Source organism: Leucopleurus acutus (genome assembly GCF_964270905.1).
Source record: "Leucopleurus acutus genome assembly, chromosome: 7".
In the NCBI taxonomy this organism is placed as follows: domain Eukaryota; kingdom Metazoa; phylum Chordata; class Mammalia; order Artiodactyla; family Delphinidae; genus Leucopleurus; species Leucopleurus acutus.
The window spans coordinates 113,281,226-113,304,327 of record NC_139150.1 but is presented as its reverse complement, the minus strand read 5'-3'; the positions used below and the strand labels follow the sequence as shown (position 1 = coordinate 113,304,327).

Here is a 23,102-nt window from a genome sequence, read left to right as displayed (position 1 = left end):
AATCAAAACAGTATGGTCCTGGTAGAAAAACAGACATATAGATCAGTGGAACAGGATGGAAAGCCCAGAAATAAACCCATGCACTTATGGTCAATTAATCAACAACAAAGGATGCAAGAATATACAGTGGAGAAAAGACGGTCTCTTCAGTAAGTTGTGCTGGGAAAACTGGACAGCTACATGTAAAAAAATGAAATTAGAACATTCTGTAACACCATACACAAAAGTAAACTCAAAATGGATCAAAGACCTAAATCTAAGACCAAATACTCTAAAACTTCTAGAGGAAAACATAGGCAGAACACTCTGACATACATCATAACAGTATCTTTTTGGATCCGTCTCCTAGAGCAATGGAAATAAAAATAAACAAATGGGACCTAATTAAACTTAAAAGCTTTAGCACAGCCAAGGAAACCATAAACAAAATGAAAAGGAAACCTACAGAATGGGAGAAAATATTTGCAAACAATGTGGCTGACAAGGGATTAATCTCCAAAATATACAAACAGCTCATACAGTTCAATATCAAAAAAACCCACAATCTATTCAGAAAATAGGCAGACATTTCTCCAAGGAAGACATACAGATAGACAAAAAGCACATGAAAAGATGCTCTATATCGCTAATTATTAAAGAAATGCAAATCAAATCTCCAGTGACGTATCACCTCACAATGCTCAGAATGGCCATCATTAAAACATCTACAAATAATAAATTCCGGAGAGGGTGTGGAGAAAAAGGAACCCTCCTACACTGTTGGTGGGAATGTAAATTGGTGCAGCCACTATGGAGAACAGTATGGAGGGTCCTTAAAAAACTAAAAATAGAGCTACCATATGATCCTGCAATCCCATTCCTGGACATATATCTGGAGAAAACCATAATTTGAAAAGATACATGCACCCCACTGTTCATAGCAGCACTATTTACAATAGCCAAGACATGGAAGCAACCTAAATGTCCATTGACGGATGAATGGATAATGAAGATGTGGTATATATACACAATGGAATATTACTCAGCCATAAAAAATGAAACAATGCCATTTTCAGCAACATGGATGGACCTAGAGATTATCATATTAAGTGAAGCATACTGGACAAAGAAAGACAAATACATGATATTGCTTATATGTGGAATCTAAAAAAAAAATGTGATACAAATGAACTTATATACAAAACAGAAATATACCCACAGACACAGAAAACAAACTTATGGTTACCAGAGGGGGGAAAGCAGGGGGAATAAATGAGGAGTTTGGGATTAACGTATATACAGTACTATATATAAAATAGATAACCAACAAGGACCTACTGTATAGCACAGAGAAGTCTACTCAATATTTTGTAATAACCTATAAGGGAAAAGAATCTGAAAAAGAATAGATATATATGTATAACTGAATCACTTTGCTGTACACCTGAAACTAACGTAACATTGTAAATCAACTATACTTCAATACAAAACCCAAAACCAAAACAAAATAAATAACATAAATTAAAATTTTCCGACATAATTTAAAAACTCTTTGTTTAGATTATAGATGTTAATAAATAATAAAGTTGTGTTTACATAGGTATGCTTTTGTGTCTGGGGAAAAAATAAACAAGGCAAAAAGTCCTCTTATCAATAAAGTTATTTTTGCAAGAAAGCTGCAAACCAGTTACAGCTCATTGATTGGATAAATTTTCCTACTTGCTGAGGTATTGATATTTTAGTGTTAGTGATATTTGAACTATGAAATATTGTTGGTGATATTTAAATTATATGAAGTCCATTTTATGGAAAGGTTGGTCATTGGGCATACATTTTATTTTATTTTTTAATGGTATTTCCTTTTTTAATATATTTACTTATTTATTTATTTATTGGCTGCATTGGGTCTTCGTTGCTGTGTGTGGGCTCTCTCGAGTTGCAGCGAGCAGGGGCTGAGTTTCCAACTCAGGCTTTTGAAACCCACGTAAAAGGCAAAGTCTTAAAAGCCAGTACCTTTGAGTTGTAAGCAGTGGGTTTCTGGGTTTCAAAATGTTTTAAGTAAAAAAGAGAGTTTCTGCAATAAGCCTTGGGTTGAAAAAAGAGCAGATGAAGAAGCAATTCTACACAGTTACATAAGGTTTGTGGGAGAAGCAAGGAGAGGGAATTGAGTAAACAAGAGAGTTTAAAATAGTTAAACTGGCAACTGGTTTCAGCTTTTAACATTCTATACAAGAAAAAAAGATAAGATCTAGTTAGCCACATTTATTTATAAGCTTTTAGCATATTTTCATTACTCAACATACTTTCTAAAAACCATCTCATGTCATTAAACGCATATGCATATCATTTTCAAAGGACTTCAGACTACTATAACTGTTGTGATGTACTGTATCATTTAGGTTAGTTTGCATTAAAAACAGTATATACAATGAACATACGTGTATCTAGTCATCCTCTTTTCCAATTAATTTTTAAATTTTTAATCTTTTTCTTGTTCTTAACTTTTTTTCCCACAGTGAAAGAAGCCACAGTGCTGAATGTTGTTTTCTGTGTTCTGCTGTGTGTTTCTTTCCCTGTGGTGGTGGGTGTTTCCTGAATTGGTGGGGAACACGTGTGGAGAGGACGAGGAGATCGTGTCGGATAAGGAACCTGATGAGTAGTATTTCCAAAAGGTGTCCTGGTACGTCTCTGCTACTGTCTCCACAGATAGATCAGTGAGAGCTGCACATGCTTTGAGAAATGTGTTCATGCACCTATAACAAGAGTTTTTACTGAGGCAAAGAGAGGCCTTGTCGGGGAAGTGCGGCCTCACCCCTTTATTTCATCCTGTCGACCTCTTTGTCTTCTGGACAGAGAACAGCTTTAGGAAAGTCATGTTATAATTTCCTAATTAGCCAACCCTTAAAATAATATTTTAGGAAAGAAAGAGAGATGCGCTTAACATATGAGAGAACTTTAAAATTTATTATTTATTTATTTATTGTGGCCGCACTGGAGCTTCATTGCAGCACGTGGGCTCTTCCTTGCGGCGTGCAGGCTCAGTAGTTGTGGCATGTGGGATCTTAGTTCCCTGAGCAGGGATCGAACCCAGGCCCCCTGCATTGGGAGCGTGGAGTTTTTAAATTTTTTTTAATAAATTATTTTATTTTATTTTATTTATTTTTGGCAGCATTGGGTTTTCGCTGCTGCGCGTGGGCTTTCTCTAGTTGCCTCGAGTGGGGGCTACTCTTTGTTGTGGTGCACAGGTTTCTCATTGCAGTGGCTTCTCTTGTTGCGGAGCACGGGCTCTAGGCACCTGGGCTTCAGTACTTGTGGCACGTGGGCTCAGTAGTTGTGGCTCGCGGGCTCTAGAGCACAGGCTCAGTAGTTGTGGCGCACGGGCTTAGCTGCTCTGCGGCATGTGGGATCCTCCAGGAGCAGGGGTCGAACCCGTGTCCCCTGCATTGGCAGGCGGATTCTCAACCACTGCACCACCAGGGAAGTCCGGGAGCACGGAGTCTTAACTGCTGGACCACCAGGGAAGTCCCACATATGAGAGAACTTTAATTTGTGCTTGTGGCATTACCTGCAAGGTATGTGCTACATTCATGCATAAGGTGAAGTGGAGAGGGGAAGCTGGATAACTTACACAGTTGCTTCTAAGAATTTTATTAACACACATATAATTTATTTGTGTTCATCTCATTTTATCATATGTAAGTTAAACTTTAAACGAATCTAGGTTGCAGTGAACTATACACAAAGAAATGATAATTAGGAACATTTAAAAACCATTGTTATTGTTAGGAAACATAATACCTTTAAAATTACTCGTACTGTGGGATATATAGGCATTTCTGTGATCCTGTTAGAAATGAATGTTCCCTACCCAGTTTAGAATAGGACAGAAAGTCTTTCCTTTTCTCCTTCTATGTACTATTCAGATTTCCACGTTTGGCGGAACAAACTATAAAAGAAAATGCATGTAACGATGTCACACACATACTAACGTAAAAGTGTGAATCTTTTTTTTTTAATAGTCAGCTGATTCTTGAATTTTATTTAGCAATAGTAAAGCAGACTTTAAAAAAAATAAATTTATTTATTTATTTATTTTTGACTGCGTTGGGTCTTCTTTGCTGCGCGCGGGCTTTCTCTAGTTGCGGCGAGCAGGGGCTACTCTTCGTTGTGATGCGTGGGCTTCTCATTGCAGTGGCTTCTCTTGTTGCGGAGCACGGGCTCTAGGCGTGCGGGCTGCAGTAGTTGTGGCATGTGGGCTCAGTAGTTGGGGCTCGTGGGTTCTAGAGCACAGGCTCTGTAGTTGTGGCGCACGGGCTTAGTTGCTCCGCGGCATGTGGGATCCTCCCGGACCAGGGCTCAAACCTGTGTCCCCTGCATTGGCAAGCGGATTCTTAACCCCTGCGCCACCAGAGAAGTCCAAAGCAGACTTTAAACATAAAAAATATGTTAATTGATTTTGCATTCAATATGATATATCTTTCATTTGTTAATAATAACCCAGTAAGAAACAGGATGAAAGGAGAGAGGTTAAAGCCAGATTGAAATGTCTGCGTTTTTGGACTTCCCTGGTGGTCCAGTGTTTAAGATTCCGTGCTTCCACTGCAGGGGGCATGGGTTCTATCCCTGGTGGGGGAACTAAGAACCCGCATGCCACGTGGCACAGCCAAAAAAAGAAAAAAAAAGAAATGTCTGCCTTTTTCTTCCGGGAGATTCCTTTTAATTATACTTATCAGAGCCAGAGAAATATTGTAATCAACTAGCAAAAAGGTGTTATTTTACTTTCATAGCAAAATCCATCTTGGTTACTTTCTAAGCCGATTTGATAGCAAGAGTCACAAGAAGGACTCAAACCTCTTTTCGGAATAACTTAGAGGCGAAACAGTGAATCTCTGTTTCTTTGGGCTCCTCCAAAACCAAGACCAATCAGCATTTCTCCCATACTCTGCTTTTTTCAAACAGCATTGCTGTGTCAGGTAGAAGCAAATAGGCATGAGAGGACAGACTGACTTCAAATAGTCTGCTGGGGACACAAACTGCTCTGGCTAATTCCTATCCTAAAATGTGCAGTGGCCGCCCCAGAAATTCCAAGGGACACACATAAAAGTCCCAAAACATAGATCATTGATGCACAGGGTCCTCTGGTTTAAAAAGTTGAATACTTTATATCTGACTTTCAGGACTTTTGAATTACTGTGTAGTTATGTAAGTTAGATGTCAGGGTAGTTTCTCCAGACTAATGATTTGAAAGTCACTGAGGCAAGACACAGGGCTTCTGTGGATGTGTGTGTGGTGCTGCCTCCGACATTAGGCATAGTGGTCTCTCCCCGCCCCTCCCTAGCTCAGAAGCCTGTTGGAGGGATACACTCTGTGTTTGCTTAGTACCCGCATGGTGCAGACGGTTGGGAATTCTCATCCTGGGGCTGGTGACATATTGTGTGCATGCTTGTTAGGTGCTGTACAAATTTTGCTTTTGATTTTTCATAGAAGATAATAATAAAGATCAGTAGTTCATGTCTCTTCAACTCTACCCAGATAAGGGCAAATAGGGGAAAAGTTTCAAGTTTGCAAAATATATCACAGTAGACTTAAAAAATTTTTTTCTTTTAATTTCAGACTTAGAGATGTTGAAAAATAGTGCAGAGAATCCCATATACCCTTCACCCAGGTTCCTGAAATGTTAACATTTTACCACATTTGTTCATCCTGTGTCTTGTTCTTTCTCTTGCTGTTATATCTACTGTTTCTTGTGTAATCCATAATCTATACGGCTATTTATATGTATGTGGTGCATATAATTACCATGTAATTTTTTCCTGAGCTCTATAAGGGTAAGATGCAGACGTGATACGCTTTAACCTCTAAATACTTCAGTGTGTATTTCCTTATGGAGGGATATATAGCTTATGTATAGCTAAGTACAGTTTTCAAACTCAGAAAATTGACATTGATACAGTACTGTTATTAGAGCTGTTTTCAGATATGCTGCTTGTTGCCCTGTGTCCTTTAATACAGAAGCGCAAACATGTCTGTCCCAGACCTGCTGTGCTCGTCCAGCGCACAGGTCATGTTCTGTGGCTGTCTCTTTGGTCTCCTTTAATCTAGAGCCGCTCCTCAGTCATGCTTTGTCTTTCGTGACTTTGACCTTGTTGAAGAATGCAAACCATTTATCTTGCAGAATTTCCCTCAGCTTGGATTTGTAGTGCTGATTTTGCGTTTTGGGCAGAGCCCCCCAGAAGTCTTCCTAAATGGTATAGAGGCTTTGGTGCTTCCCTCCAAAATCCATCCTCACAGTGACCAATTTTAGTATTATCGTACAGAAAGCGGAGTCAGATTTCTGAAATTCATCAAGATATTATACATGCTCTTATTATTTTTACTCTCCTGTCGCTTTTTCTTAAGAAAATTTGTGGCTTTTCAGTTAGCTTTCACAAAGTGGAAATTAGTAAATGAAGTCAGGATAGAGGGAGGAAGAAAGAGCTAGTGTGTATGTAAAGGCTGAAGAGGAAGGTTTAGAGCAGATGTTTTATGTAAGCGAGCATGGGCCATTGCAGGACTTGGACCTTTAAACCCTCAGCCAAAACGGTGAATTATTTATTCCCGGAGGGCTTCTGCCAAAACACTGAAATCAGTACACTCCTCTCCTTTTAGAAGTTTTACACCTTTCCAAGGCAAGCACAAATGTATTAAATGGGGAGGTAAGAGAGAACTCTGTTCTATCTGGTAGAAGTAAAGAGACATTAAGTTTATTAGCACAATATTAAGTACTTATTACATTGTTTGAAATACTAACCCTTTTTGTGTTAATGCTTGTTCCTAATACTGCCTCTTTGAATGATCAAGAAATAGAGCTTGCAACCCACAGTGACGTCCGTTTGGTTTCTGTCTGAACACTAACAAAATGAGTCCCTGTCTTGGCGTGGTGGCTGTGTGTGTCTCTCCCTCCCACCGCCCCCCTGCTTCAAGACCCCCTCCTGCTCTAATCTAGGCGTTGTTTATAGCGAGGGGGAAGTTCAGATTCTGGCTTTGCCACGTGATCCTTTGGTGAATGACTTAACATTTATGATAGTTTCTTTGTAAACGAAAGAGAACAAGTCAGTTTAAACCATCAGACTGCAAGAGTGGTCTGGAAATTTTGCTCCATTCCTTAAAAGCCGCAGAATAAAATAAACTGCTTTCTTGGGTTTCTTTTTATAGTGTTTGTTTAAACATTAGTATAGTGCCACTTCTTATATTCTATATCAGTTAGTACATTTTTATTAAAATGATACACTTTTAGATGATTATTTTTGGCATAAAATCTATATTACTGCTACATAATTTGAAGATGCAATCTGTAATCACTTATGCTAAGCTCACCTGTTTGAAATTATGTACCAGCTTTTCTAAATTTTTAGGGCTTTAGAAAAATTCCAAATGCTTCTTTGCTTATACGTCTTTGTTATAAGGTATAACAAAATGATATATATAATATATCATTTAGATGCTTAATATTTGAAGATGAGTTGTCCAAAGTGACTTAGCTGTCTAAGGCTAGCATCTGGGCCTTTTGGTAGCAGTTTGTTGCTCTTTTCACTTACCTAATTGTTAGATCCATTAGGATTCCTTTATTCTCAGTCCCGTTCACATCCCTATTAATAGTGTGTGTGTTTATTTAGAAAAGTAATTTTCATTGATATTGATAGGTATATTTATATACCTACAAGGGTTATGCAGACAAAGTTCATTCTCTGCTTTTTCTAACAAATCTACTTGTCAGAGGTAACCATTATTAACATGTTGTTTCATATCTCTTCATACTGTTTTCTCTGTATTTAAATATACATGTAAGCGTAACTTTTAAACCAAAATAAATTTTACTAAATGATTTTCAAATTAAACATGCTGATCTGCACTTGAAAATAGGGTCAGGGGTCAGATCTCGCTCTTCACCTGTAAATAAACTATTATTGAAACACAGCCATATTCATTCATTTATATATTGTCTATGCCTTCTTTTGTGCTACCGTGGCAAAGTTGAGTAGTTCTGACTATACGGCCTCCAAAGCCTAAAAGATATGCTCTCTGGCTCTTTTGCTGACCCCTCTTTTAGATCATAAGCATCTGGCATTTGTTTTTGCCTACTTTCTGGAGCACTAGTAAGATGTTCTCCCCACACTGTGCATGATTTATGGACTTGTACAAGGATAAGTGCAGGAAGAATTCCTAGATATATGGCCGCTGGGTTGGAGATTGTGTAGCTTTGCCTGCCCAAAGAGGTTATACAAGTTTATACTGAAACTAATGCTTTTGCGGCAGGACCTCTTTCCCCCATAACTTTGCCAACTCAGTGCATTAGCCAGCTTTTTTAGTCTTTACCAAGCTGATAGAGGAAAATGCTATTGTAGGTTTTATCTGCATTTCTTTTTCTGTGTTAGATTGAACTTTTCAGATTTAATAGCCAGTTTTTATTTTTTGCGAATTGTCTTTGTCTCCTTCCTTGTACCTTCAAGTCTGTTACATAGTGGACACTTGTCAAGTATTTATTTAACTCTAATGAGGGAACCAGCTTGATGACAAAGCTGGTTTAGGGGATAGTGTGTGAGTTGGAAAGGACATGCCATAGTCTTTTTGCCTATTTCCAAGTCTCAGATGAATTTTTCTAATGCTTTCCTGCCTCTGTTTTAGTGTAATTATTTCGAGTGATAACTATTTCTTTATGAATCCCTAATGAACTGCTGAGGAGGCAGCATAGTTCACCATTGTGTCTCACAGAACACACTCATTGTCCCCTTTTTGCTTTGTAGGAACTCATTACACAATGACAAACGGAGGCAGCATCAGCAGTTCCACCCACCTGCTGGACCTTCTGGATGAACCCATCCCCGGTGTGGGTACCTATGACGATTTCCACACCATCGATTGGGTGCGGGAGAGATGTAAAGACAGGGAAAGGCATAGACGGGTGAGTGTTTTCAGTAATCTTTAAAATGACAGTGCACAATCAGATCATTTACTAATATGTGATCTTGGCCTGCCAAAATATGTTATACATTAAAAGTACATTCAAGTAAAGTCCTACATTTTATAAGTAATATGTTTTTTTCTCTATGTAATTTTTTAAACGTTTATTTATATCCCATGTCTTTCTGGAAAGGATTTGAAGTAGCTTAAAATCAAAGAAGTATAGTAAGACAAAGCAGGAAGGAAAGGGAAAACGCGGCATGTGAATTGAGGGAGGGTGAAGCCAAGTTCAAGATGTAGCAGTCAGCATGATATCTGACTTTGAGCAGCACAGCAGCTACGGCAGAAGAGGAGACGTATTACATAACTTCAGTTGTTGGAAAAAGCAGCAGCTTACTGGGGAGATAGTTTCCCGGGGTTTTGCTGTTTTCTTTTATCTCCTTTCCTGGTTTTAAATTCTGAGATGTTTCTCAAATTGAGTCCAGTATAGGGCATATTGAACGTTGTAATGAATCACTAATCAAAAGAAGAATGGCTTTTGCTAAGAACTACAACTTATGTTAACTTTTTTGTTGTCAATTGTGCCTTACTGATACAGTGTAATCCAAAAATAAGTTTAAAAGAGAAAAAAACATCTCTTGAAAATAAAATTCCAAATTCTAAAAGGCCGTTTGCAAATTTGAGCTCTGAAAGTTACTTGTAAATGAAATAATGGCTTGTACAAATTAGGTATTACCTTTCATAATAATGTATATATGTGTATTAAACCTAAAGTTGGACTTAGATTATATTGTTTATGAAAAGTACTGCTTCTGAGATTCATCAGTCAATATTTACCTTTTCTGGGAACATTATAAACGGAGTGTAACTGAAAATAAGAGGTAATACCATATTAGATACTAAAACTGAGAAATTTCAAAAATATTAATTCATTTAAAAATAACAATAACAAACCCATTACATGTTAACATAAAAAAACATATTTTTATGAAAAATAACTATTTTCCAAAATAACAAATATTTAATGAGAGAGTGACATTGTATTACATCTTTATAAATCATTCATTCATTGTTGTCTGGTTTACTGAAAACTGCTGGTTTCTCATATCTGCTGCTGCAATCTGTTGTGCTATGTTTTGATTGAAGTACGTGAAGAAAATCCAGGCTCACACAGATGTATAGTTGGAAAAGCCAGGAGTATTTTAATAACCTTTTCAGATCATTGTGGATATTCTTTGATACTGCATGACAGTGACAGTGACAAGTGGTAGTTTCTTAAAGGTTAGATGCACTGTGTAATCTGAAACTGTATCAATGAACTTTTTGTCTCCTATTACATTAAAATCTCTTGGTTCCTGTTGAACTTTGAATGGATGATTTTGTAATATTATGCCATGATCCTTTGAAAAATAGTAAAAAAAAAAAAAATAAGAAAGAAAGGGAAAAATAGTGAATCATTGATTCATGCAGTTCTTTCAATAGTTGACACTTTCATGACACCATATCATTATACAATATCAAAAAAGGCACATTTGTTAATATCAACACTGATCTCCTCAGAAACGTCTTTAAGGACTGGGATCTGTCATTCTTATAGTGATGGCTACAAGTTTTCTAACATTCATTTTTACTTGAAAGCTCAAATTCTATCATTGGAAACAAATACACATTTTATTTGAAATGACAGGCTTACTTGGTTCATTTTTGAGAAAAATACCTGTCAAATTTCCAAGTCTGAAAAACCATGGCTTGGTGGTTTTCTTTCAAGTACTATGGGTGTTCCATGGAAGTGGTTTGTTTTGCAGCTCAAGTAGATCGCACAGATGCTTTTCCTCAAGGCCTCGCCTCTGGCTTCAGTGTGCATCGGAAGTGCTGTGTGTATACTTCAGTCATCAAACGCAATGTTAAGAAGCCTCAGTAGACTGGGCGCAGTACTTTTTACTGCTTCCTCAAAGACATTTCAAAGTGAAACTGGCACTTAACTTACCTTTTAGCTCTAAGTGGCAGTGAAGAATGTGATGACTGCCAGGGTGTTTGGATGCCACCGCCTTGACTCTGCTGAGGACCCAGCAGTTATATTATCGCTTTTGCGTTGTCAGTGAAAGCATCAACATGGTGAAAAAGGCACATCGTGTTTTAATATTACTATGAAAATAGCTTTGACCATGAAGACCCCTGAGAAAAGGTCTCAGGGACACACAGGGTGTCTGGGTCACACCATGAGAACCACTGTGGTTTTTTTGTTTTTAATTTTTTTTTAATTTTAATTTTAATTTTTGGCTGTGCTGGGTCTTTGTTGCTGCGCGCAGGCTTTCTCTAGTTGTGGTGAGCGGGGGCTACTCTTCGTTGAGGTGCGCGGGCTTCTCATTGCGGTGGCTTCTCTTGTTGCGGAGCATGGGCTCTAGGTGCTCAGGCTTCAGTAATTGTGGCCCGTGGTCTCAGTAGTTGTGGCTCACAGGCTCTAGATCACGGGCTCAGTAGTTGTGGTGCACGGGCTTAGTTGCTCCGCGGCACGTGGGATCTTCCTTGGCCAGGGCTCGAACCCATGTCCCTTGCATTGGCAGGTGGATTCTTAACTACTGCACCACCAGGGAAGCCCCTGAGAACCACTGTTTTAATCCAGTGTGCCTAAATCACACACACTATAAATTCCATGCCTTGTGTGATTGTTAGGTAAACATAGTTATACTTGGAATTATATTACTTTACAGAGTCACTGACATATTCAGGGAGGGTTTAAGTGTGTTCTCAAGTGAGGGGTAGGAAAGGGTCCATAGATACCGTGTTTATAAAATTATAGAGAAAACTGAAACTAAAACCACAACACATCCCTTTTTTTCTCTGGTTATGAAAGTAGTCCATGGTCCTTGAAAACATTTCAATAATATAACAATAAGTGAAGTAGTCAGTGAGTGTCCTAGCTATTCACATCAATCATCTCTTTCTAAGTAAGTCAAATATCATTTTCAGTGCTTTAATATATGCTTATATAAGCATAAAACTCTGTTAAAACTGGGAAGTTCTACACGTAGATGTTCTTACTGTTGTTCTTAAAGCATCAAATTAAAAAAAAAGAAAAGTTTCTATATTAGTGCGTATAGCTATCTAATTCCTTTTTCCCCTAAACTTTTAATTATCCTTGTAGCCTTCCTACCCCAGCTTATTTTTGTTTTTTTGCGGTACACGGGCCTCTGACTGTTGTGGCCACTCCCGTTGCGGAGCACAGGCTCCGGACGCGCAGGCTCAGTGGCCACGGCTCATGGGCCCAGCCGCTCTGCGGCATGTGGGATCTTCCCGGAGGGGAGCACGAACCCGTGACCCCTGCATCAGCAGGCGGACTCTCAACCACTGCGCCACTAGGGAAGCTGCCCCTCCCCAGCTTATTTTGAAGCAAATTCAACATTATATCATTTCAAATATTTATGTCAGTATTTCGCAGGATGGTAGCAATCTAATTCTCATTCCGTTTTTATTTATTAGCTTGACTTTTTCTATAAAGAGAACCTTCCCACACCAGTTACCTGGATTCCCTCAAGTTCGGGTTGTTCAGAGAAGGGAGGAGGTTTGACACCTCATGGCTCCCTAGCATCCTCAGAGTTGACCAGTGAAGTTTTGGTTTGCTTGTTTGGTTGCTGTTTCTGTATCTTCATGGGTCTAAACATATTTGATGTGTTTTAATCAAAACAATTATTATCCTTATTGATGCCCGTGTTATTCCATGTCTGACCAGTGGCAGCTTATTTAGGTTGGTGTGTGAGTCCTTTGGCCCGTGCTTAGTAGACTTTGATGTATTCTGGGAAGACAAGTTAATCCTGGCTCATGTTACACGTTTCCTGCACCGAACCTGGACCTCTCCAAGGAGCTCTGGTTCCTTTGAAGGAAAATGGTACACAGGCATCCTGAGCGCTGGAGGCTCTTACTGCTTGCAGGCTGGCCATTGTTTCTAGCCTCTTAAGTTTAGAGGAACCTTCTAATTTAAATTAAATGCTGTAGGGCTTTCATTTGACTTGTAGTCCTTAAACCTGTATCTCCTTTCAGCCAAGCCCAGAATCTCAAGCGTCACATGCATTGATTCTCCTCACAACACACACACAGCAGATGTGTTATTTCAGAATAACGCTACCAACACTCTCGCCAGCAATATGCTTACTGAAGAGTTTTAGTGTTTTCTTTTTTTATGATACTTTTTGTCCTTAGTGTTTAACCCACTAGGGTTACACATACAAATTACTTTCTTTTATAGTCCCTGCGCTTCCCAACTTATTGCCTTCCTCCTCTTACAGGTAATGATTCACAGTTTCAATGTTATGTTTTGTCCCTTTATTTTTTAAAATGCAAGCATATATATTTATTTATTTTTCTTAGATAAATGGTAGCATCCTATACACACTTATACCTTGCTTTTCTCCCCCAAATGAGACTGCATTTATCTCATTCTTTTTTAATGGCTACAGAGTTTTTCATGACATAGATATACTGCAGTTTATTTAACCAGTACTATATTGATGAACATTTAGATGATTTTCAAATTTTTACTTAATGTTATATCTCATTAAACATTACAGTTATTCTTACTTAGAGGAAGAAGCAACATGAGGTTTATTGTTTTTGAAAGGAATGACCTACCTTCAATTCTAAAGAATGGTTAATATCTGTGATTGGTTGCTTATAGTATAGAAGGAATAAAATTGCTGCATTCAATTTAGAACTTACTGAGTCTTTTGAATGGAGCCTTGTGGCTTGAAATAGAGCAAATGTTTGAAATAGGCCAGATCATTGAATTCCGGCTGTAGCCCTCCCGTGGGATGAAGGAACACTGAAGTCCTGGCCCGAGAATGTGGCTTTGTAAAGCAGCCGTGGTAGTAGGACAGAAGAGGTTTGGGCAAGTTAGGGATCGTTTCTTAGGAAGAGAGGAGAGACTTGCCCTCTTGTGTCTTAGAGTGAGATCTAGAAATCAAATCTGTTGCCGTCCTGCGAATCTTACCTCCTGCTCTGTATTTGTAGAGGACGTTTCTGCCTTACACAGTGATGGGACCCTTCCCCTGGGATTGGAGTGCTCCTTTCTCGCATATTACAGGCCGACACATTTTGGCAGCCCCTTTATTCACATGACTGCTTTGTACTGCATTTATGGGCATAGTACTGTTATTCACTGACCTTACCTTTTAAAGACTATTATGTTCCACTTAACTGCTAGAAGCAGAGAATGAGCAGGGAATGGCAGACATTTCAAGCTATAATGTCTTATTTCTGTTAATATAAAAGATGTATACCAGCTAAGATTGATTCAGTTTAAAACAGTCTGTGTCAGACTTTATGTGGTTTGTGGACCCCTTTGCTCTCATCCTGTGGTTCTTGTTAAAAATACAGATTTCTGGGTAAATGCTTGTCATCTGGGTCACAGGTGTCTGACCTCCTGATTCTGCCCCAAACTCACTTATCCCATTATTTAGTTTAGAAAGTACTGTTCCATGTATAGTAACTGAGAAAATTGTTAGATTCTAGAACTCTGGCTTCTGTTCGTAGTTTGAAAAATGAAGCATAAACATTTCTAATTTCAGATCAACAGCAAAAAGAAAGAATCAGCATGGGAAATGACAAAAAGTTTGTATGATGCGTGGTCAGGATGGCTAGTAGTAACACTAACAGGATTGGCATCAGGTAAAGAAAATTTTTAATGTAACCCTTTTTTGGTTAACAGGATAATAAACAGTTCTCCCCTCCTTCTTGCAGTTGTTTTTCAGGTACTTTTCGATTTTTAGAAGCATTTGTTTCTTTCCTTCCAAAAAATCTTCTTAAATATAAGACTAGGAGGCAGGAGGCGCAGAGTTCTAGCCTTGGCTCTGTCAGCGTACGTGTCTATCCAATTGGGGTGACCTTTCTCGCTCTGTTTCCTTATCTGTAAAACACATGGTTTGGACCAGATGATCAGTGAAGTATATTTTAATGTTAACATCACAGTAAATAGCTAATATTTATTGAGTGCTTCCTGTGTGTCATACACTGTTCCAAAAGCTTTACGTGTGTGTAAACCTCATGGCAGGCCTATTGTCTGAGTCTTAACAGCCGAGGGGACTAAGCACAGAGAGCTTAAGCGAGTTGACCGAGGTCATGTAGCTAGAGAGTCGGCAGGGCACAGTCAGAGCCCACACTTAAGCTCCGTGTGGGCTGCACTGCGCCCAGAAGCCCTCTGGGTGAGACTTTAATAGCAGTTGAAGATGTGAAAACAAACACGAAGGGCTGTTTTACTGACTTTCAGCTTCCACTGTGGAAGATTCTGTCCCCAAGAACACAAGGGAAAGTTAAAATTTGTGTAGAGAGTAGAGGCAGTCTGATACCCCTTATTGGCTGGCCACTGTTTATGTGACCCATTGATCTTTTTATATGAGAAGGACCTAGATTTTGACCATAAATTTGTCTATTCTCTGTACTCTGTCAGTAAGATGATCTTGGTATATTTGATTTTCTGTTAAAAGAAAAAAAGAAACAAACCTGATAGTCTGTCACAGTAATTCATTAATGCCATGAGTTTCACTAATTCTAACGGATATTCCATTTTAATGAGCTTGAGATCCTTTGTAAATCTACGGATTAGGTTTCAGATTAAAAGACACCAGTAAAAACTATGACTTCACAACCTGAGATGAGCCCCTCCTGCCAGGTGGTTGTCTTTGGAAGATTCCGACACATTTTAAAAATCACAGTGAATTTTAATGATGTAAGTAGTTTTAATTTCAAGCAAAGAATAACAGTTTTATTTTAAAGAATAGCTATTTACACTTTTTAAAAAGTAATAGAAACTTATTTCTAATATGATTTGAAATCTTAAATTTGTGTAGTATTCTCTTTATGACCCTTTATTTGTAGGGAGTCCCCAGCTTTCCTTGACCCTTTTAACCTGATAGTTCTGGGCTCCCCAGAAATGGACTGCCTGTTTTCACCACCTCCAACATTTTTTCCAGGGGCATTGGCTGGTTTAATAGACATCGCCGCCGACTGGATGACTGACCTCAAGGAGGGCATCTGCCTTAGTGCACTGTGGTACAACCACGAACAGTGTTGCTGGGGGTCTAATGAAACCACATTTGAGGAGAGGGATAAATGTCCACAGTGGAAAACCTGGGCGGAATTAATCATAGGGCAAGCGGAGGTGAGTCTTGCTTTGTCTCAAAGTGAATTAATAATTGATACGGTGAAATGAGTCTCCAATTCATTTAATTATAGAATTAATCACATGTTAGATGACTGCAGCTGCATTAAAGGAAAATAAAGAAAGAAATGTAATAGGATAGAACGGAAAATATGAGAATACGTTGCCATGAGTAAAATGTAGGTACTGTTTCAAGAGGCTCTTCTATTAACTGCATAGCCACATACAAATCTGCTGGGTTATGACGTAAAATGTATTTCTTATTGTAGAAAAGAAGTGCAGTAGGAGCTGTGTAACCACAAAGTGCCTATTAACATAGTACATCACAATGGTTTGGGAAGTATGAATTATGAAAAATGTTAGTGAAAATAAGCCTTCTGACTGGAGATATCTTGCAAAAATGCCGAGATTTTTCTTTGTGGCATGACAGTTTTTAAATGAGTATTTTACTATTGTTGATGTTCTATAAAGAACATTTCAGAAGTTAGAATATTATATTTTATATATATATACATGGTTACATGGTAAGATATGGATATGTTTTTTAAATTTTGTCATAGCTGAATTTTAGCACTGAAAAGAATATATCTGCTGGTGAGATGGGCAGTATGCTGTTTCTCACTTAATCTTCAGGAGAATCGCAGCAAAATGAAATCTGAGTGTGAAGGTAGTTTTGTCTTCACCAACTGTTTCCAAAAAATGGTTTGTGGGTTGGCGGAGATTGAAGTGCAGCCGAGATTCTTGGCAACAAGACTTTGAGGATCAGGAAGAAGCTAGGAAAAATATTAAATAGATGGTCTCCTTGGTACGTATACAAATATGTTTTTAGACTCTACTTAAATATTTCGTTCATGTAAAGCTTTTATTATTGTGGCAGTAAACCAGGAGCCTTCTACAAGTTTTACCCAAGCTGCTTAGGTGGCAAGCACTTGCATTAGTGGCGCCTGTAAATTAAGTTCATGCTATTGAACTGTTTGTTTCTTAGGGTCCTGGTTCGTACATCATGAACTACATAATGTACATCTTCTGGGCCTTGAGTTTCGCCTTTCTTGCCGTTTCCCTGGTGAAGGTGTTTGCTCCGTATGCCTGTGGCTCTGGGATTCCAGAGGTAAGCCATGCAGTGTTTAGTGTCATCAACATTTTGCAGTTGTGATACTTATCTTTTTGCCTGTAGGGGGGAAAAGTAGTGGTTTTTCTGGGGAAGTGGTTTGTCTGTAATATGAAAAAGAAAATTTTTTAAATGTCAGCTGATAGTAGACATCGTTGAAAGAAATTCTTCCCCATACTCATTTCATTGTTTGCTGTGGAGGTTGATTTTTTTTCCTCACCACTAATTTCGCCCATGACTAAACGAATATCAGCCCTGAGCTAAACACCAAGAACCTGGAAAGTATCTTGTAGCCTCAAGTTCTTTGGCGACTTAGTTGATGTTTTGCTCATATGAACTGGATTTGATTACGTTCATTTTCTTTTTGTAACTATCTTTTAATTAGATAAGTTAATAATCCTTGAATTTGGCAGATAACATTTATAACCCTTTTGTACTTTAAAATAAATATTTGATCATAGTGGGTCCATAGTACAAACTTCTGGGTTTTATTTTTTATCAACAGTGACTTAAAGAAGAATATACTTAGGATTGAACATGATGTGAACTTATTTCTTTTCTTTTCCCTTTTTATTTTTCTGTCTCAAGTAAGTTACTAGCTGTTTCTAGTGCATTGCTTTTAAAAACAATTTTAGTGATTTTAAAGCTGTATTAATTAAGAATATCTTTAATAAGGAGCAATGCTGTGTAGTATTCAGCAGTTGTCACTCATCCTTCTTAATATATAGGAAAATATTACACATTATTACAGTACTCTGAGAAGGCACAGTATCTTTAAAGGCAAGATATCTTTATTTCTGACACAGAATGTCTGAAATGTATCTAACTTTATTATATGTCTGTAACAGAAATATCCCACTTTACCATTTGCTGGTTATGTAATTATACCCCTTGCATTGAAGTCTGTAGCCCCTTAACATGGCCTGGTATTTTAGTTTTGTTCATGAGATAGGGTTGCCTTCTATCCTTGCTGGGGAAGAGAATTAGAATACGTTATAGGTTTATTACATAGAGCGTGACAGTTCAAGCTTTCAGAAAATGAATTGTGAATCTTTCCATTGTCCACCAAAATTTGCAGGGTGAGTAAAACAAGAGAGTAATCTATTAGTTAAGGTCTCATGTTTCTTAAAGGAAATTAAGCTGCCTTGATCTTTCCTTTGTAGATTAAAACTATTTTGAGTGGATTCATCATCAGAGGCTACTTGGGAAAATGGACTTTAATGATTAAAACCATCACATTAGTACTGGCTGTGGCATCAGGTTTGAGTTTAGGGAAAGAAGGGCCCTTGGTACACGTTGCCTGTTGCTGTGGAAATATCTTTTCCTACCTCTTTCCCAAGTACAGCACAAATGAAGCCAAGAAAAGAGAGGTAAGCGTCTTCTGTTGTTTATTTGACAGACGAACATCTGTTCCATAGACTTAATCAGTGAAGAATCTCCTAGTGTAAGGATCACATTGGATACATTCTGTATTCAGATTACAATTTTAATGTGTTCTGAATGATCTCCAGAATCTGTCTGGAGTCCATCCCCAGTGCGGCTCACTCCTGTATTTCAGGGAAGTTTAGATGGCCTGGTGTCGTTGGTTACAGCTGCATTTCACAAAGATTTGCATTTGTTTTTGCTTTGCCTGACACCTCTCCTCCTCTGGAGTGTTTCCCAAATGTAACATTGTTTTACTCCTGTTTCTCCGGATCAGTGTTTCTCCTGGGGTGGGCCATCTCACCAGCTGTTTTCCTCTGGAGGAGGTTTCTGATGCCCAGTGGGAGAGGTGTGTCATCTCACAGAGCTCTCTGGCACCTTAGGGAAGCTCAAAGGGTCTTTAACCTCCTGAGGTTACATCAGAGATTCACGTTAAGGGGATACAGGACTTCGTCTTGCCTGAGATCTTCTAGGAAACCTTTAAACTTGATATATCATAGAGTTCCCCTGAGGTTTCTAGGTTGGTGTGGATATTTTCTAGAAGAAAAGTGGGCTCCTGGGACCTTCTTATTAGCTCTAGACTTTGGGAGCCCAGTCCCTTCCTGTTGCCCCAGTCTCAACTGCATTTGTCTACCCAGTGCAGTTCCTTTACTTGCTATCGTACCTTGACATTTGTGGAGTAGGATTTTAATTTTTATTTATTCATTATAAGTACAAAAATTTATTTATTAGAAAATATTATAGAAATTAAATTCACCCAGATTTTAATGTGCACACTGTGAAGATTAGTAATGTTTATGACATTAACTTGATTCTGACACCTTGGCGCATAAATGACTAGAGTTCACACGTTAGTTGAAAGCATTTAGGCTTCGTATTTTGGCCTTCTTCCCTTGACCACTTCCTTGACGTGTTTAAATTAAGTGATTCTTAGATATTTATGAAACAGACGAAAACATCTGTGACTTTTAAGTATGTGGGTGCTAGCTTGATTGTAAAATTCTATTATATTAAACATAGAATCAGAGAATTCAGTTAAGTCTGTTGTCTGCAATCCTGTTGGTGGAAAAAAACACAAAATAGTAAGTTAGATTTGCTCTCCCTCCTCCCGCAAATAAGCAGTCTGCCTTCTAAAGCCGGATACAATTTAATTAAAACAAGTATTTGTTCATTTTTAGTTTACCAACTACTGACTCTGGAGCCTGACTATGGAGTTCGTGCTCTTAACACTTACAATTTAATTTTTATTATTTCAAATTTCTCTTTCAGAGATGTCAGAATTCACCATTTGAGGAAATGCTTTGGTAGCCTCAGATATTTACTGGAGTAAAGTAGTAAAAGGAATAAAGACTTAGAAAAGTACTTGATTACCAGTAGATGCCCAGTGACTTGACATGTGTGTTTCGCTTCGCCCTGGTGGGAGGTGGGCAGCGTTCAGTGGCCGCCTGGGGACTGGAGGGAGGACCGTGAGTGCTGTTTCTTCCTTGCTGTGACCTGTGCTGGGCGTGCGCCCTCGGGTGGCCATGGTTTGTACCCTCACCTGAGGCTCCCAAGGGGGCAGTAGCGGACTCTTCAGAGGACTTAGGGAACTGAACCTGTAGGGAGCTCGATAGGTTTTAAGTTCCCTGGACATTTCACTAGGATGTGGGCTAGAGTAATTATTAATGATGCAGCAGTGAGCTCCAAAATCTGAAGAAATAATATCCTGTTTAAAAACAAACAAACAACTCTCTCCACTGGTCTCTCCACTCGTGTCCTCAAGCACACATCTCGAAAGTTGTCTGTGGTCATTGCCTTTTCTTTACATTCTGCTTATTACATTGGTGTATCTCGCACAAATGTGTTTTGACTGGATATTGAATATAAGAGTGACCTTTCAATTAAAGCAGAAGAGAAGAAAATCTTTTTAGAAGAAATGTTTGTCTTTGCTTGGAGAGAGGGAGACATGTGAGTTAAATTCAGAAGGGCATTTCGAAAAGTTGAGTAACATGAAGAATTTGTGTTTGGTATATTTGAGTTTCTAAGAACATGTGAAATAACCCGCATCCTCTTTGTAGGTGCTATCAGCTGCCTCAGCTGCAGGTGTTTCTGTAGCTTTTGGTGCACCAATCGGAGGAGTTCTTTTCAGCCTGGAAGAGGTAGGTTAAAAACAACCACCACCAGCAATTAAAATTATGTTTAATTACCATTGCACATGTATTTTGGCACACTTTTCAGTTTTATAGCTAGTGTAATAGATACAGAATTTGCTTTTACGTTTTCAAATTTATTTTCATAGTTATTTTTCACTCTTTCTTACATTAAAAAGTCATGAAAAGTAGTATGTATGTTCTTTATTGAGAAAAGTCTTTAAAAATATTATTCATGTATAAAATGTTAGTGATTATTTAAAACTTAACTTTGTTGACCATAATTAAGAGTAAGCACAAGTAGAAAATATTGCAAACCATCCTTCTTGGCTAAATTCTAGCCTTGTTTTTATTTAAAGGTTTTTAGTCAGTTTCTAAGTCATCTTTTTAAGTTTTTCTTGTGTGATTATTTCTGTGGCAGTTATTGATGTTTAAGGAAATAATCCTAGTCGCTTCAGTGGAATATTTTGTTTTTGTGTTCTCACTGGTGCTTAAGAGTTTTTACACATTTACGCAAAAATGTGATTTAGAAATGTTTAAAATTTACTTTTCTCTCCCAGTTGTTTATGTTCTTCTTTTTGCTTTAATATCTAAGAGGGAAATTAAATACTTCTTTATGAACTAACAGGAGTTGGTGGTGGTACATTTATTCTTAACTACCATGATTGAATCGGCATCGAAGCTCATTTTAAAAATAACACAAGGCTAGGTATCTTAAATAATTAGTAGACATTTATAATCAGTTGATACTGTGAATTAGTAATGATGTGATAGCCAAAGTTACTAAATAGTGGTATTTTTCTTACCACGGTAAATTCCATTATATGTACATTCTAGCTGCAGCAAAATTTAGAGTGTTGATATTTACCGTTCAAGTTATAACATATCAGAACTACCTTATAAAATTACAGCATTAATTTTTCTTTTCCTTTTTTTTTAGGTTAGCTATTATTTTCCTCTAAAAACTTTATGGAGATCATTTTTTGCTGCTTTAGTGGCTGCATTTGTTTTGAGATCCATCAATCCATTTGGTAATAGCCGTCTGGTCCTTTTTTATGTGGAGTATCATACACCGTGGTACCTTTTTGAACTGTTTCCTTTTATTCTCCTCGGGGTATTTGGAGGACTATGGGGAGCCTTCTTCATTAGGGCAAATATTGCCTGGTGCCGCCGACGCAAATCCACCAAGTTTGGAAAGTATCCTGTTCTCGAGGTCATCATTGTTGCAGCCATCACTGCCGTGGCAGCCTTCCCTAATCCCTACACGAGGCTCAACACCAGCGAACTGATTAAAGAGCTCTTCACAGACTGCGGCCCCCTGGAATCCTCTTCTCTCTGTGACTACAGAAATGACATGAACGCCAGTAAAATCGTTGATGACATTCCTGATCGTCCAGCAGGCCTTGGAGTATATTCAGCTATATGGCAGTTATGCTTGGCACTCATATTTAAAATCATAATGACAGTGTTCACTTTTGGTATCAAGGTAGGTGCTCCCGTGAGGTGATATGTAAGTAGTCTTGGCGTGTTCAGCACTTGTATGTGGGATGAGAAGTGAAAGTTTTATCTGAAGATGGTTGCTTCGTAAATGTAGGCTGAAAAAGTTATCTTTTGGGTTCAATTTTTAGTAACGAAAAGAAGAGTTTTTTAGGAGATATTGTTGAGCATGGTATCTCTTGCTGGGTTAACAACTTACCCCAAACCCAGCAGCTTAAGAGAACCGCTTACTGTGCCCTTGATATTGGGTCAGTAGGATGGGAAGGTCTCAGCTGGGCATATTGTGTTCGTGGTCAGTTCCACGGTTGTCATCAAGACACGGCTCGGCTGGTCATTTCAAAGCCATTCGTGTGTCAGGCATCTCAGAGCCATTCGTGTGTCAGGTACCTGGGCTGAGCAGGTTCAGACAGCTGGCCTCCTGCACTGCCTGTCTGTCTCTGGTTTTTCCCTCGTGGCGGCCTCAGGGTGGGTAGATTCCTCACATGGTGGCAGTTCAGGGTCCCCAGAGCATGGTTCCAAGAGGACCGTTTCTGTCCTAGCCAAGGATGTCCTGCAGCACACCTCCTGTTGAGTTCTGTTTCTCTGTGTGGTCACAGAGTCCCCGGGTTCAGGGAGGGGACGCACACTGTACCTCAGAGTGGGAAGGGGTGTCAGAGAATTGATCATCATGTTTTAAAACCATTTTTAGTAGCTTCCTGTTGCTGCTGTGACAAATTACCAGTAAATCACATACATTTATTACAGTTCTGGACTTCAGAAATCCAAATTGGATCTCCCTGGGCTAAAGTGAAAGTGCAAACAGGGATTTACGGAGGTTCTGGGGGAGAGTCTGTCTTCTTGCCTTTTCTAGCCTCCACATGCCTTGGTTCCTGGCCCC

At 38.6% G+C, this 23,102-nt stretch overlaps 1 protein-coding gene across 4 annotated transcripts in view; it reads left to right on the top strand.

Annotated features, from left to right (window-relative positions):
• CLCN3 (chloride voltage-gated channel 3) overlaps positions 1 to 23,102 on the top strand; it is an 83,077-nt gene that overhangs the window by 42,708 nt on the left and 17,267 nt on the right. For all 4 annotated transcript variants that reach the window (XM_082843184.1, XM_082843182.1, XM_082843181.1 and 1 more), the window contains 7 exons: positions 8,763 to 8,920; positions 14,481 to 14,580; positions 15,882 to 16,069; positions 17,055 to 17,177; positions 18,341 to 18,547; positions 20,657 to 20,737; positions 21,669 to 22,214. In XM_082843184.1, the coding sequence (XP_082699310.1) occupies positions 8,763 to 8,920; positions 14,481 to 14,580; positions 15,882 to 16,069; positions 17,055 to 17,177; positions 18,341 to 18,547; positions 20,657 to 20,737; positions 21,669 to 22,214 (1,403 nt within the window). The remainder of the gene's footprint in view (positions 1 to 8,762; positions 8,921 to 14,480; positions 14,581 to 15,881; positions 16,070 to 17,054; positions 17,178 to 18,340; positions 18,548 to 20,656; positions 20,738 to 21,668; positions 22,215 to 23,102) is intronic.